Consider the following 14,618-nt stretch of genomic DNA (forward strand, 5'->3'; position numbering starts at 1 on the left):
TTGGGATAGAGGGAGTAAGAAATTTTTATGGGTTGCTATAAAAACGAAGTTTCCATAAGTTTTGTATTGGGCGGAAGAAATTAAATTTGGGGAAGTTATACATTAGACTGCTCGGTCAAAAATATTTATAGTCGCTATACATATATTATACATTGATGATACATATATTATACATCAACCATATATTTTTTGGATGGACGACTGTATAAGTTAATTTCCCATTAACTAGATTAAACAACGAAGTCGTACTTGTTACCAAGTTAATTTCCTAACACTGACTAATAAGCTGGATGAAGTTGATATTTTGAATTAACACACAAGAAAATAGAATAATATTTTTGTGTTTAATTAATTCATGTTGAAGTCAAAATTTTCCATATCAAACGTTCCCATATATGTAGTTATTATTATAGAAAGAAGTTTTCAAACTTGGAAAGTTTCCTTAAGGGTGTGTTCGGTATGGAGGAAAACATTTTCCAATTTTCTCATGTTCGTTTGGTCAAAATTTTTGGAAAACATTTTCCTCAAAATTGAGGAAAATGACTTTCCTAATAAAAGTAGGGAAAACAAGTTCATTCCACCAACCACCCTACCACCACCCAACCCAATCCCAACCACAAAACCTCAACCACTCGCAACCCCCACCCACGCCACCAACCCCACCCCACGCCCACGCACCACCCCCATGCCCAAAAATAATTTCTTTTGGAAAAAAAGTTTTGACATTATTTTTGGTTTTTTGCAACCCCCCCCCCCCCAACCAAACCCCGCACCCTCCCCCCCGCCCCCGCAATTTTTTTTTTTTTTTTGAAAAAAAAGTTTGGACTTTTTTTTTGCACCCCACCCCACGCTGCTTTTTTTTTGTACCCCACCCCACGCTGCACCCTATCCCTCCCCCGCCCCCGCACCCCTACCCCTCACCCCCTCCCCCAAAAAATTAATATTTTTGAAAAAAAAAAAGTTTTGACACATTTTTTTGGTTTTTTGCACCCCCCACCGAAACCCCGCACCCTACGCCCCCACCCCCAGCAAAAAAATTATTTTTTTGGAAAAATAAAGTTTTGATTTTTTTTTCCACCCGCACCCTACCCCACCCCCGCACCCCTACCCCGATCACACCCCCTCCCCCGCCCACCCCCGCAAAAAAAAAATTAATATTTTTGAAAACAAAATTTTGACATTTTTTTTAAAAATTTTTTGCACCCCCACCCCACGCCGCACCCTTCCCCCCCCCCCCCCGGCCGTCAAAAATATTTTTTTGAAAAAAAAGTTTTGACATTTGTTTTGGTTTTTTGCAGCCCACGCCCCACCCCCGTTGAAAAAAAGTTGACAATTATAAAGATTGAATGTTTACGTGGTTAAAAATCAAAACTTTTGGAAGGGGTGATGGGGTATTTTGGTGGGGGGGGGTGTGGGGGTTTGTGGTGAAAATTTTTTTTGGGGTAAGTGGTGTCTGGGGGTGTAGAAACCCGCAAAAGACAATAAAAAACTTCAAAAAAAAAAATGTTGGGGTTGGGGAGGGGGGTGTTGGTGTGGTATGGGTTCCACACAAGGAGGGGGGGTGATGGGGGATGTGGTCGGGTAGAAAATTTAGAAAAAAAATTAAAAACTTCAAAAAAATGTTATGGGAGGGGTAGGGTGCGGGGGGGAGGTGATGGTGTATGGTTACGGGAGTGGTTGGGGGTGGGGGTGCAAAAAATAAAAAACAAAAAAATGGATGGGGGTGGGGGGCGTAGAAGTGGGTGAGTGAGAGTGGGGTGGGGGTGGGGTCGGGGGTATGGGGTGGGAGTGCAAAAAAATAATAATTTAGGGGGGGTGAAGGGTGGGGGCGTAGGTGGGTGGGTGGGAGTGGGGTGTGGGTGGGGTTGGGTTGGATTTGGTGAGGCTTGGATGAGTATTTTCCGGAAAACGCTTTCTATCAACCAAACGAACATGAGAAAATAAGTAAGAAATTCACTTATTTTCCACTACCCAAACGAATATGAGAAAATAAGTGAAAATTCACTTATTTTCTAGGAAAACATTTTTCAAGAAAACATTTTACTGGGAAAACATTTTCCTCCATACCGAGCACACCCTAAGTGTTGCTTTGGGCGGAAGAATTAAGTAAACCAACGGCTTAATTTCCTAAAACTAACTTAATTTCCTAAAACTGACTCAGAGAAGCTGAAAATTTGTCTATAAATTCTCAACCTTCTCTCCAAATTCTCAACCTTCTCTCCTTGGACCTCCTTTTCACAGGTGTTACTGAGAGGAAAAAAGTGAGTACCGGTAATTTCCTAACACGTATAATCTCTCTCTCTCTCTCTCTCTCTCTCTCTCTCTCTCTCTCTCTCTCTCTCTCTCTATATATATATAAGTAGGCAATAGGACCGGTGACGTGGCGCACTCACAGGCCAGAATTGCTATTTATCTTTTTCCCTGCTTTTTTGCCTTTTTCTCACATTTTCCAATTAAATAAATATTCATTTTCCCCAATCAAAAATGAAGCCTAAACAGTTGCACCTTTTCATGAGCAACTGATACGAATGGTTACCAATAATAATGGCCTGCATTTAAAATCTGTTTAGATTAAAAAAAAAATAGTTACAGTTCCACATTAATTCCCATTTCCTATTAAGATCAATTTTCAGTTACAAAAAACTTCTCCCCAACAAATCTTCTTACTCCATCTACATTTTCTTTCAAATTCTTTGCCATTCAAAACTTTCTTCCAAAATTTCACAGCAACAACGGCGACGCCAATTCTGGAGCCAAGAAGAGCGGTGGCGATTGGGGTCGTGCAAAACAGAGTTATGGTGGGAAGCCGGAGATCAATACGAATAAGATGACGAAGCAAGAGCAAAGGGGACTTATAAAAGTTAGTTACAATATTACATAGAAGTTGCAAAATGCTACATCCTTGTCTTATTAAATTATCACTTCCATCTCACTCTTTATTACCCATCTCAGTCCATAATCTCACTTTTTGTTACCCAAATTATAAAAGAGGCACCACCAAGAAGTTCGATCAAAGTTAAAAAATTCTTCTGTTATAGATTAATAATCTATGAATTAAAATATCAATATTGTTTTTGATTATTTTAATTAATTCAGTGAATTTGAAGATATGATGTCTGTTGATTGACTTAGTTTTGGAGTATGAAACATTATTACGGAGATATTTGATGAAAGTTTGAGTATTTGTTAGTAAAATGGTAAAGTTTGCTTTGACTTTGGAAAAAAGTTGTTTCGTCATGTTGAAGTTTATTCAATACGATTTTGCCAGTCATGTCATCTATCCTTTACCAAAACGCCAAACAACTTCTTAAAAACCCCTTCATGGATTTAAGTATTAAGTTTTGTGCATTTTTGGTTGATTTGTTATCTTTTAGATGTTTAAAAATATTAACAAACTTCGTTTAATATTTGTTAAAAAATTTGATTGTTGCGAGAAAATACATCGAATGCTTTTAATAGTTATGCTCCTGATTTTTAATTGTCTCATCGTGATCACTTTCGGAAATTTTAATTTCGGTTAATGCTATGGTTTGATTTGCCTTAAAAATTTAAGTTTCTTAAAGTACACTTATGGTAATATAATGTTATAAACTTGTATGCTTCCATTATTTTCTAAGATATTCTAATTTTACTAAAACCTGTTTTTTTGTTATTTTAAGATTAGAGTATCAGAAAAATTTCGTTTCATATAAATTGCTGAAATTATTAAATTGGTATCAGTATGTTGTTATTTCAGATATCTTTTTGGTATCATTATGTTGTTGAGGAAATGTTGTGAGGCTTTTTTGTGATATTGTTCCCTTCAATCTACCAAATGTGTATGCCCTCTTTTGTAAGATATTTAATATTTTTGTTGTTTACTAAACAATTTTATTTTTTAGATACTTGAAGAAATGCTATCACTATAATCAACTGCTAGCCCGTCAAACAATACAATGCAAGGGAATCAAAGATGGGTCGAGATTTTACAATCTCAATTTTTCTTCTTCATAATCCATGCTTCAAAAGAGAAGAATTCAATGAATAATGACAGTGGAAGAGAAATCGCTCAAATTGTGCGAGGACATGAGCAAGAAATTGGAGAACATGAAACCCTCTCAGACCTTAGAAGGAAAAGAGTAAGCGATTGACATTATGGACATAGCAACGAGCCAGAACTGAGAGGACTTCAAGCAAAAAGTTTGTTAAATAAATATTCTTATAATTAATTAGTTATGTTCATAAAGTTAACTAAATGCATTGAAAACCTTTGGTTTTACCTCTAATATTACTCTTTTTATCCCGTTATCGTGTGAAAATACAATTGAAACTTGAGTTTAAATTTAGATTTTTAGCATGAAAAATGTATATGTTCGTTTTATTAATTGTTAGTTCATGCGTTAATAAAATCATTATCTTCTAAAGATATTAAGTAGATATAGTTTTACAGTTTTCTTTCCATAATATTGATAACAATATTTCTAAATAGCGTTTAAATAGGAAAGAAGGGCGAGAAGATTAAAATTACATATTTTTTCTCTCTATGAAATAAGAGTTAGCTTCCCTTCACAGTAGGAAATTTTATTTATTTTATTTTTCGCATATGTATTTTTCACTGCAATTGAGTTATTATCTTATTTATGTTTGTCTAGGATTAACTACTTTTATATTTTGTATTATAATCTTTATAATATCTTTTACATCAATTAAATAACAAAATGCAATGTATAACGCGGGATCAATTTACTAGTTTCTTAATAACACCGAGTGATGAAAAAACCTGAAAATCTATGTGCCTATAAATAAAAACCCTCTGCAACCTATTACCTTCTTTTCATACTAGATATCGGAGCCCGTGCCAGCAAGGGCCTAACATATGTTAATCATTTTATTTTTATGCAATAATAAGACTCCTTCAACATATTTTATGACGTTTTTTGAAAGTTACGTGTGGAAAAATAAAAGTTTTAGGAGCAAGAGTTCAATAATTTGTGTTATAGTATATTTTCTTTGTTTTAAGTTATGTGACCTTATTTTTTGTTTTTTGAAGAAATGTGCGAATAATCATTTTAAACCGCTAATCAAACGTTAACCACCATTTCAAAACTGATTGAATTTTAATAACTTTTTAAAATCCGTAAACATCATTTGAACGATCATACCCCAAGACTAAAACGTGATAATCTTTAAAACTTCACATATATGGACTTGGAATGCATGAACTCCAGGAAATGTTCCTGGAGTATTATAATCTTTAAAACTTCACATATATGTATGATAATTATACGTCTCTATTGTATGATATAACACCGGCATATAATTATATGTGTGGTATAAGATACTCTTTCTATCTTTATTTTTACGCGAACTATCATAATTATGTATTTACTAATAAATTATATTGACTATTTTGATGCTTTTATAATTAGAAACTTAATATATTGGAAAATGGCTATTTATATTAGTTTATTTTCAGAATATTAAACATTGCAATAAGACCAGAGTAATTTATTTTGTAAACATATTTAATTAGTTTTATTACATTATTACAGTTAGTCCTATTACCTAATTATACTTGTTTCTTCAGATATTATTCCTTATTCATCACAATTTTTAACCAGTTGTAACTTTTAAAAATTAAGTCCGTTAATAAAATCTTTATTTCAAACTAAAAACTAATTTTAAAAAATAATTCTTACTAGTGTTTCTAGACCTATTTGACATATTAACTATAGAATACCTAAAGCTATGTAGGATATATACTTACTGAAAAAGCTATGGAGAAAGAAAGAATTAAAAGATGTAAATCCAGATTGTTACTTAAAAGTTTAAATGAGGCCCACCTTTGGAGGAGTCAATTAAGAAGTGTGCAAATGAATAACGTGGCTTCGAAATCCAAGGCGGACTCACACTTTCACTAAAGTCACCTGAGCTCTTAATTGTCCAAGGGAGAAAAAATACATATATAAAACAATTGAGTACAATATCTCTAAAACACAAAAAAAACACCAAATATCTAAACTACCCGTCCGTGCAAACAGGCACGTAGACCGACGGGCCTGTGCTTCTAGCCTCTTATACCATAAGTAGTAAATTCGACTCAAAAACCTTTTTATAAGTTCTCGCTCTTCTTGGGCATTCTTTTCATTGTTATTGAGAAACAAAAATAAAATAAAATCAGAGGCATGGAGAATCTTAAAGATGGTTTCCGTTTTCGTCCGACAGATGCACAAGCGCTTATTTTCTTGTTGAGATTCATTGCTGGAGAAGTGATGAATGATTCTGGATTTGTCACCACTAACGTTGATGTGTATGGCAAACAAGAACCGTGGGATATTTACAGTCATGGAGTACCCTGCGATAATGATGAAGGGGACAACAACGATTGCACTCATAATCGCTTCTTCATCACAAAGCTCAAGAAGAAAAACAAGTCCAAGTATAATCGCAATGTTGGAAACAAAGGCAGTTGGAAACAACAAGACAAGGGCAAACCAGTTAAATACTCATCGGTAACTATTGGATGCAAGAAGAGCATGTCTTACGTGAATAAGAATTATAATCGGAAAAATGGGCATTGGCTTATGAATGAGTACGAACTCTCTAGTGCTATTCTTGAGAAATTCAATGAGGATTGCAGAGATTATGTGCTCTGTGCCATCAAGAAGAGGCCCGTTACTACTTCTTCTCCTTCCGAGACTACTTCCACAGTCACATTCTTGAATAATTTACCTGCCGAAATTCATCAAGTAATTAGTAATTCAAGCAGGAATTTGCAACACTCCACCATGGCTTTCTTGAATTTTCAAGAATCTGCGGAATCAAATAGTACCGATAAGCCATTACAAGTATATGATGCAGGGGACTATTCATTAGGTGTTGTTGAGTCGCATGAATGGGGCAACAATGACTTAGAAGAATTACACGGGATGATGTTACACCAGGACGACATGAATATGGTTGATCCATTATTAGCAGCAGAGGCTTCTTACACCGCCATGCTCAATTTTGTGACTGACATCCTACTGGACTCGGATGACATAGAGCAGATATTACAAACGACATTTTACTGATTTTGACCACTTGTTTTGCTTATTTACTCATGTTGGAAAAAACTTGTAATTATCATATAAACATTCTTCAACAAGCTGTATTATTCTTTTCTAGTAGATGATTGAACATTGATTAAGTCCTTCTTTCCTTTGAATTTTTGTACTTTTATGTGTTGTTAAAGTATTAGTTTAATTGACTATGCTTTTTAGTCACAAGTGAATAGACCCAACTATACCAATGTATTATGTGCTTTTTAGGTGTTTGATAAAATGCCAAAGTCAATTTTATTCATATATTTGCACTCAAAAGTTTGTGTAATAATAGCCACTATTTGACCAGTTAGCATTGAATTTAGATGCTTGAGACTTTTTGACCCATATTAACTAGTGGTGGTACAAATAGTCTCTGATGACTGGCAATCTGGATGATAGTTCTTCTCCTGACGTTTTGCAGGTATTAAAGTGTCTAGATTATAGGAAATAGCCACCTAGTTATTATACACTAGAGTTTAGAGATATCAAGATATTTTTGGACGAGTGAATTAGAGTTTGTCAAGTTCTCATGGATTTCGAAGCAACTCTTTTCCTGTTTTTTGGGAGTCAATAGTTTATTACGTAGTATTTGTTAACAATAACACTCACATTACTGTGAGACTTTGATATGAATTATGAATGGCGTGTTATTTAAGAAATACTACTCCAGAGTGCTCATCTGAAGTGAAGTTGAATGCTTAGGTATTTCATGGCTTTCTTCCTTTAGTTCTTGTACTTTGTTTGTGCAGGTATAAAGTTAGTTAGGACATTGGTTGAGAAATTTCAGGTTCTAGGTAAAACATTAGGACTTGTAGCTGCAATGTGATTCATGAGTGTGTATGAAAATTGTAATATTGCTGATTATTCTCTATGTTTTGTCATGACTGAGAGAAAGTTAAGTGCTTATGCGTCTAAAGAAAATGAGCAAAGCTCTTGGTTCTGTTGCTGAATCAGTTATATATATAGAGGAAACTCAACAACTACTTCAAGGTCTCCATTCGACATTCCATCAACTGCTTTAAAGGCGTGTGTATATTATTTAGTGGAATTAATGATAGAACCTGATATATCCTGTCCTGACCTTTGCTATTTCTGATTTCCTATATGTTAATTTTAGGAAACTGCTATTTCTGATTTCCTATCTGACATTGATTTTAGTTTTGAAATTGTTTTTAAGGTTTTTCAATCACTCCTGTTTGTTATTGTTAAAATTCACCTTTACAATTTTGGTATCTAAATCATCTAAATTGTGCTTTCCTTGCAAGATGATTTGATGACTTTAAATGAGTTGGAAAAATCAGATCTTTAAACGTTGCTCGGTAAGAACTACTCATACTTAAGTTGATACTAAGTTTTGAGAATCTAGATATCATGTTGGGTAAGAGGTTTGGAAGATCACATACACTCCTTGTGATTAATCTATATATACGACTTCATAATTTGGATGTCTAGTTTACCTATCTTGTGCTTTATCTACCTGTGGGCTGTGACTTTTAAGTATCTCTTTGCTGCTTTCCCTGGAAGATGACTTTAAGTATCCGTCTTGTGCGTTCCATGGTTGATGCCTTTAGTCTCGTTTGGTTCAAAGACAAGGTAAATAACTTTCGGCATTTCAGTCTATAAGGCTTACTTTTCTTGTGGAGTTACACAATGACAATGCTATAAAAAAGTTGAATGGAAAAACAAGGGAGAAAAAAGAGAAGGAAAGAATAGAAAGCAGAAAAAAAAAATTAATCGTTTTCTTCTCTGGTCCAAAGCAGCAGCCAATCTAGGATGCATATTTTAGACTGGTGAGGTTTCTCCAAACAGAAAATTCCATTGGCAAAGGACCTGAGTCCTGAGAAATTGTTGTAATGAAGGTAAGGTTATGACAATTTTTTGAGGTTACTCAAGTCCATTGGGACGTACCATTCATTCCATAAGATCTAAATACTCAAGATCTGCCATTCAGTTAAACAATTAAAGTATTATTAGAAATTGGACTATTGAACCCAAACCCAGGTAACCTCAATGCTATAATTACTCTAGACCCATCTTCATTATAGGCCACTCCGTCACTATTTCGTTTAACGAGGAAGAAGATAAGGAATGGTGAGTTGTAACTTAAATTTAACAGGAAACTGGTCAAGGCAATTTGGTTTTCCTTAATAAATGGGTGAGTTTTCTTAATAAATGGGTGGGTTTAATTTTAATATTGAATTATACACATGGCTAGCTCATAACGTGCCATGTGGCTATTTTTTCAAGTCCAAAATCTATGTCAGCTTGGTCTGTTAGTTACAGGGATATATTCCGAACATTAGATGATAATTTAATGAGTATTATTTTGTTTGTAAGGTTGAAAGAGTAACTTCCTAAGGATTATATTTATATTTCTAGAACTTTATTAAAAATAAGGACAAAGTGTAAATGACGGCCCAGAAGTGACATTTTGGTCATTTTTTTGTGCAGAATACCCTTTAAAGGCACAGATCTTTAATTTAATTTGAAATTTTTAATTTTTGTGCTTCGTTTGGATTTTGGATTCGAACTCCCACTCAGTCAAATATTAAAAAATATCAAGGCAGCGGTTTGTAACAAAGTTAGGCCCATTTGGTCAAAATTAAGCCTTAAAAATGAGAGATTTATAAAATTTCAACTAAGTAAAAAAAAAAAAAAATTGCCTGAAGGCAAACCTCTACCTTATATGTCTGAAGTCAAAATTCTGCTTGAGAAATTCAAACTCTACATTGTAATTTTTTTTTAAATTTTTAACTGAACGAAAATTCGAACCTGAAATCAAAGAATTTTTAGTAAAGACCAAAAATTAAAGAGCAACAATTTGAGGGGTAAAAAGTAAATACCAGTGCAAACGACCGAGAAAGAAGAAAGTAAAAAAGAGAGTCTATAAAGCCGAAATTACCCGCAAATGAACATCTTTTAGGTTTTAGTTTGCTGTAGCCGCACCTCGGAGCGCCGCCACCATGGGTCGTATGCACAGCCGAGGGTCCGTTCACTCTTTCTTCATCCTTATTCTATTCCCATATATATATATATATGACACATTATACTGACTGATTTTGTGTACACAGTAAGGGTATTTCAGCTTCAGCACTTCCATATAAGAGGACTCCACCTAGTTGGTTGAAAACATCTGCTCCTGATGTAAGCACTTGATATAACTATTATTTACCCCTTAATTAAATCTGTTTAAACATTTTGCTCAATTTCTGTGCGATTAACATTTGTATTTGTATGATTGTATTATTAATGCAAATACACTGTTGAGGTTTAGAAATCCTTATTATTATGCATTGTTTAGTTCTATGGATCAGTAGTATTTGTCACATAGGCTATTTCTGTAAGTGCTGAGCATTATGTCTCCTCACTTCACCTTTGATCTTGTCCATGTAAGCAGTTACTAGCTTCTTAACTCCTTCAAAATATATTTAAACTTAGGGTGTGTTTGGTATGACGGAAAATGTTTTTTTTTTCTCGGAAAATAAGTGATTCTCCTTGCACATTTTCTTGTGTTTGGTAGGCAAGTTGGAAAATGTCATTTTAAGAGCATTTACATATATTCAAAGCAAAACACTGTGAAGTTTTTGAATTCAGAGTGCAACTTCTGGTGGTGGGGATAGTGGTAGGTGGGGTAGGGGTGGGGTTAGGTTGGTGGGATAAGCAGGTAGGGGGGTGGGTTGGGATGCATTGGTGTGTTTTTATTGATCCGGAAAATGTTTAACTCAAAATTTTAAGAAACTATTTTGAGGAAAATATTTTCCACCTTCCAAGATATTTAGTGCAACCAAACAAGGGAAAATAGGTAACATTTTCCGTCATACCAAAAACACACTTATTTTGCTCAATTTCTGTGTGATTGCCAAGAGGGTTACATTTGTATATGTATAATTGTATTATTTAGGATGAAATGGAAACGGACCGTCTAGGTTTGTAGATCCTTATTATGCATTTTTGCCTATGGATAGGTAGTGTTTGTGAAATTTTTGCCTACATTTCAACATAGGCAATTTCTCTTCGTTTTAACCTTTCTCATTCTTATCGTTCCTCTTTAGCTTCAGAAATATACCAGATTAATTTTGTACGATTCCAAGTCGTGTCCCTAGTATGACCTGTTTTTCTTTCATTCTGTAAGTCTTGTGGAATATATGTGCACACACACACACACACACATATTGTTCACAAATGCAATAAAACTTGTGTTTCAACTTTCATGGCCAGTCTTTAGGGTTTGCATTTGAAATGCCACTGCTATTTTCTGTTTTCTCACTCTTTTGACTTGCTAAAAGCTTGGTGTTTCAAGGGTGTAGGTGGAGTTTATCTACAGTTCTGTAATGTACTTATCCATTTCAACTTTGTTTCCCATTCTCGTTTACTGACAACTACTGGAAGAGTTCCACCTGTACTCTTATTCCATCACTAAATTCGATATTACAATGTCAAGGAAAAGGAAGGTATACGAGGTTTCTTGCATAATATATAGATTCTATAGCCTTGAGTGCCTAACTATTCAATCCGTAGGGCTTTGGTCTAGTGGTAAGAGCGTAACAAGTGATGTGTGGATTAGGCGTACTTCATAAGTTCAAACCCTACGGCAGACAAGAACCTGGTATTTAAGTGGAGAAGAGTAGAGGGGCATGATTATCATCCATTGAGTTTCAAATCCTGCATCACTGGTCCTCTGGGATTGGTCGGTTATAAAAAAGTGCCTAACTATGCAGAAGCAAGTCGTCGGGTTGCCCTTTGCCTCTTGGAGCATTATTCCCGATAAATAATGGATATATAGGTTGGTTTGCTGCTTCACTGCATGTGTATGTAAGAGCAGAAAAGTGTGTTCATTGATGAATTACGTGAAAATTTTCTCAAATCCTGTTTGAACATTTTGATTCTATCCTTGTGATAGATCTTGTTGGAGTTCTTCCAATCTTAAAGTATCAAGCTAATACCCGGAAATAATATAATAACTATTAGTTGCACAGCTGACTGATTATTTCTTGACATCGAGTTTCAGTTATTTCTTTAATTTTTCTGAACTAATAATAAATGAACTTTATTTTTACCAATAATAAAGATTAATAAATTCACTTTCTTGAGTTTCAGGTTGAGGATAATATATGCAAGTTTGCCAAAAAGGGTTTGACACCTTCTCAGATTGGTGTTATACTTCGTGACTCACATGGGATTGCTCAGGTGAAGAGCGTAACTGGTAGCAAGATTCTCAGAATTTTGAAGGCTCATGGTACTCATTTTGCGAGTTGTGTGATTAAGTTGATACCTGATAACACTTATCTAATGGAAGTGGTTGTTTGGTTGATTAACCTTTGATTTTTTTTCATGCTAGGACTTGCTCCTGAGATTCCCGAGGATCTCTATCACCTTATCAAGAAGGCTGTTGCAATCCGGAAGCATCTTGAGAGAAACAGGAAAGACAAGGATTCCAAGTTTAGGTTGATTCTTGTTGAGAGCAGGATTCACCGACTCGCTCGTTACTATAAGAAAACAAAGAAGCTTCCACCAGTCTGGAAGTAGTAAGTCCAGTCTCTTATTATTACTTTAGTATGGTGCTTATGAGATACCATAGAAAACCAGTCGAATCTTGTTTTCGAATCATAAGGTGTTCAATGCATGTCAATGTGGAAATTCTAGTAGGAAATAATTTATTACCTAAGAATGTGTGACAACTGTCTTTGGGAATGTGGTGGCTAGGTTAATTCTAATTAGAGACCTTTTCTATGGCTTCATCAGTGTGTTATGCATGGTTGTCTCTGAAATTTAGTTTTGGATTACTTTCTAGCTGGAGACTGTTGTTCCATGGAAAAAAATTGAATGCTGTTGCTTCGCTGGTGAACTCTTGGTTTCACGAGCTGCTGTATCCCTTGAAGTTTAGCTTTACATCTTAAATCGACTTGATATTATTCCTGTGGGTTTGATTCCCGCCGGATGGTGTATCCGTTATATTTTTAGTTGTGTCTGATGAATAAGCCTGCAGAGTTTTCCTCTTCTGTACTCTATGCTACATTCAAATATATTGAGAAGGGTATGAAAAATATAGAAGGTCAGGCCCATAATCTACCGAGTTTCGAACCGTACATCACTAGCTATCAGAGATTTCTAGGTTTCTGAAAAAGAGGTTTTCAGTGTGCTGCTTCTGACTTTAAGGTTTATGTGGTTTATAGTGTAAGTTTAGTTAACTGAAAGAAAGAATCATAGGTTCTTAATGTTAATTAGTAAGACAAGCCTTGTTATAATTGGTTTTTTGTATCTGCCTCTACACTTCTCATTGTATTACTTGAGCAATCTTTGCGTTTAATGAATTGTCTGCTGCATTTTGATGGCATTATTTGCACAAAGTTCTTGGCACAATCTCAATCTGTATAGCAATAGGAAATTACTGTGGTCTCCTGGCCCTCAAGGCAAACACTTAGCCAGTTTACTTTCATCTCTCTGTTTGCTCGAATTGGTTTATGTGAAGTTAGTTTCAATGGTTCATTAATGCCTTGGATGATATAAGTCAACTATTGGTTTTTCTCCCTCCCTTTACCCTTTCCTTTTTTTTTTTTGATTTTGAGAAAATGTGTTACTAATGTTTTTTTTTTTTTTTTTTTTTTTTTTTTGTGCTTTGCAGTGAATCAACCACCGCCAGTACTCTTGTGGCATAGAGAAGACTCTGGCATTAGAATGCTTTTTTTTTGTGGTCAACTTTTGCCTCCAAAGTTAAATATTAAGTTCGGAACTGCCAGGATGTTAAATGAGGAATTTTTTTTCGTTGTCAACATCTTGGTGATGATTTAGTTCTGTTTTAAGTTGGTACTTGATGCCCTTTTCTTTTTTCAATGTTGTGATAGTTAATCTTACCAGAGCCTTCAAATTGTTAGGTATTTGAACGTCACTGATTTCAGTAATGGATAAGTTTATGCCAAAAAGAACTGAAAATCTGGATCATGGGAGATCTGGATATCTCAGTTACTACGGGGAAGTTATTTCTTGATTTCAGAATATAGCTAAGTTTTCTTAGGAAGTAGCTAAAAGAATCAATTTATTTGGAGTGAGGTTTATTTCACTGGGTTGTAACGTTCATATTTGCTATCTACTGGTCTTAGAAGTTGCTAGCCTAAACTTATTTTGGAGTAGTTTTACATATGAATAGGTAATTTTGACTGGGTAGTGGTAGTGAAATTTCTAGTCAAGTCCCAGGAGCTAAATCACCCACTTTTTTGGAGTTCGGTTAAGTTTCACTGGATGGTAATACTCATATATCTAGTGAATGTTAGAGGTAGAATGGAAGAGACTTATTTTGCAGTAAGGAAGGTGACTAGGTTAAATTTAAATATGCATGGTCTATTTTGCTTGCTGTTACAAGCTGATACTTCTAGAATAAAAACTTGTTTTGTAATCTTGCTTAAACGATCATTATATAATCTTGATATTGACCTCAAGAGCTAGTATCTAATACCACCAAAAGTTGTTGTGGGTATTTATCTTACATCCTTTACCAGCGATTTCGGCTTTGAGCTTTGGGAAATGAAGTCGCTTTTGATAGGGCATTTTATCCCCCAA

General features: G+C 34.8%; 2 protein-coding genes across 2 annotated transcripts; both read left to right on the forward strand.

The window, feature by feature from the left end:
• The first annotated feature begins 6,164 nt into the window (after positions 1–6,164).
• Positions 6,165–7,052, forward strand: LOC132066419 (NAC domain-containing protein 78-like). The gene has a single exon (XM_059459733.1). It carries the CDS (start codon positions 6,165–6,167, stop codon positions 7,050–7,052), a length of 888 nt encoding a protein of 295 aa, XP_059315716.1.
• Positions 7,053–9,930: 2,878 nt separating this feature from the next.
• On the forward strand, positions 9,931–14,041 carry LOC132068625 (small ribosomal subunit protein uS15-like). The gene is made up of 5 exons (XM_059462267.1): positions 9,931–10,050; positions 10,136–10,208; positions 12,162–12,300; positions 12,403–12,589; positions 13,687–14,041. Exons 1-5 carry the CDS (start codon positions 10,028–10,030, stop codon positions 13,718–13,720), a joined length of 456 nt encoding a protein of 151 aa, XP_059318250.1. The 5' UTR covers positions 9,931–10,027; the 3' UTR covers positions 13,721–14,041.
• The last annotated feature ends 577 nt before the right edge of the window (positions 14,042–14,618 follow it).

Source organism: Lycium ferocissimum, chromosome 8, assembly GCF_029784015.1.
Source record: "Lycium ferocissimum isolate CSIRO_LF1 chromosome 8, AGI_CSIRO_Lferr_CH_V1, whole genome shotgun sequence".
NCBI lineage: Eukaryota > Viridiplantae > Streptophyta > Magnoliopsida > Solanales > Solanaceae > Lycium > Lycium ferocissimum.

Excerpts from the sequence above, each read along its gene's own strand:
- LOC132066419 (XM_059459733.1), top strand. The coding sequence starts at position 6,165 with ATGGAGAATCTTAAAGATGGTTTCCGTTTTCGTCCGACAGATGCACAA.
- LOC132068625 (XM_059462267.1), top strand. The coding sequence starts at position 10,028 with ATGGGTCGTATGCACAGCCGAGG. Across the intron at positions 10,209-12,161 it reads TGAAAACATCTGCTCCTGAT|GTTGAGGATAATATATGCAA; the intron begins GTAAGCACTTGA and ends CTTGAGTTTCAG. Across the intron at positions 12,590-13,686 it reads CTTCCACCAGTCTGGAAGTA|TGAATCAACCACCGCCAGTA; the intron begins GTAAGTCCAGTC and ends TGTGCTTTGCAG.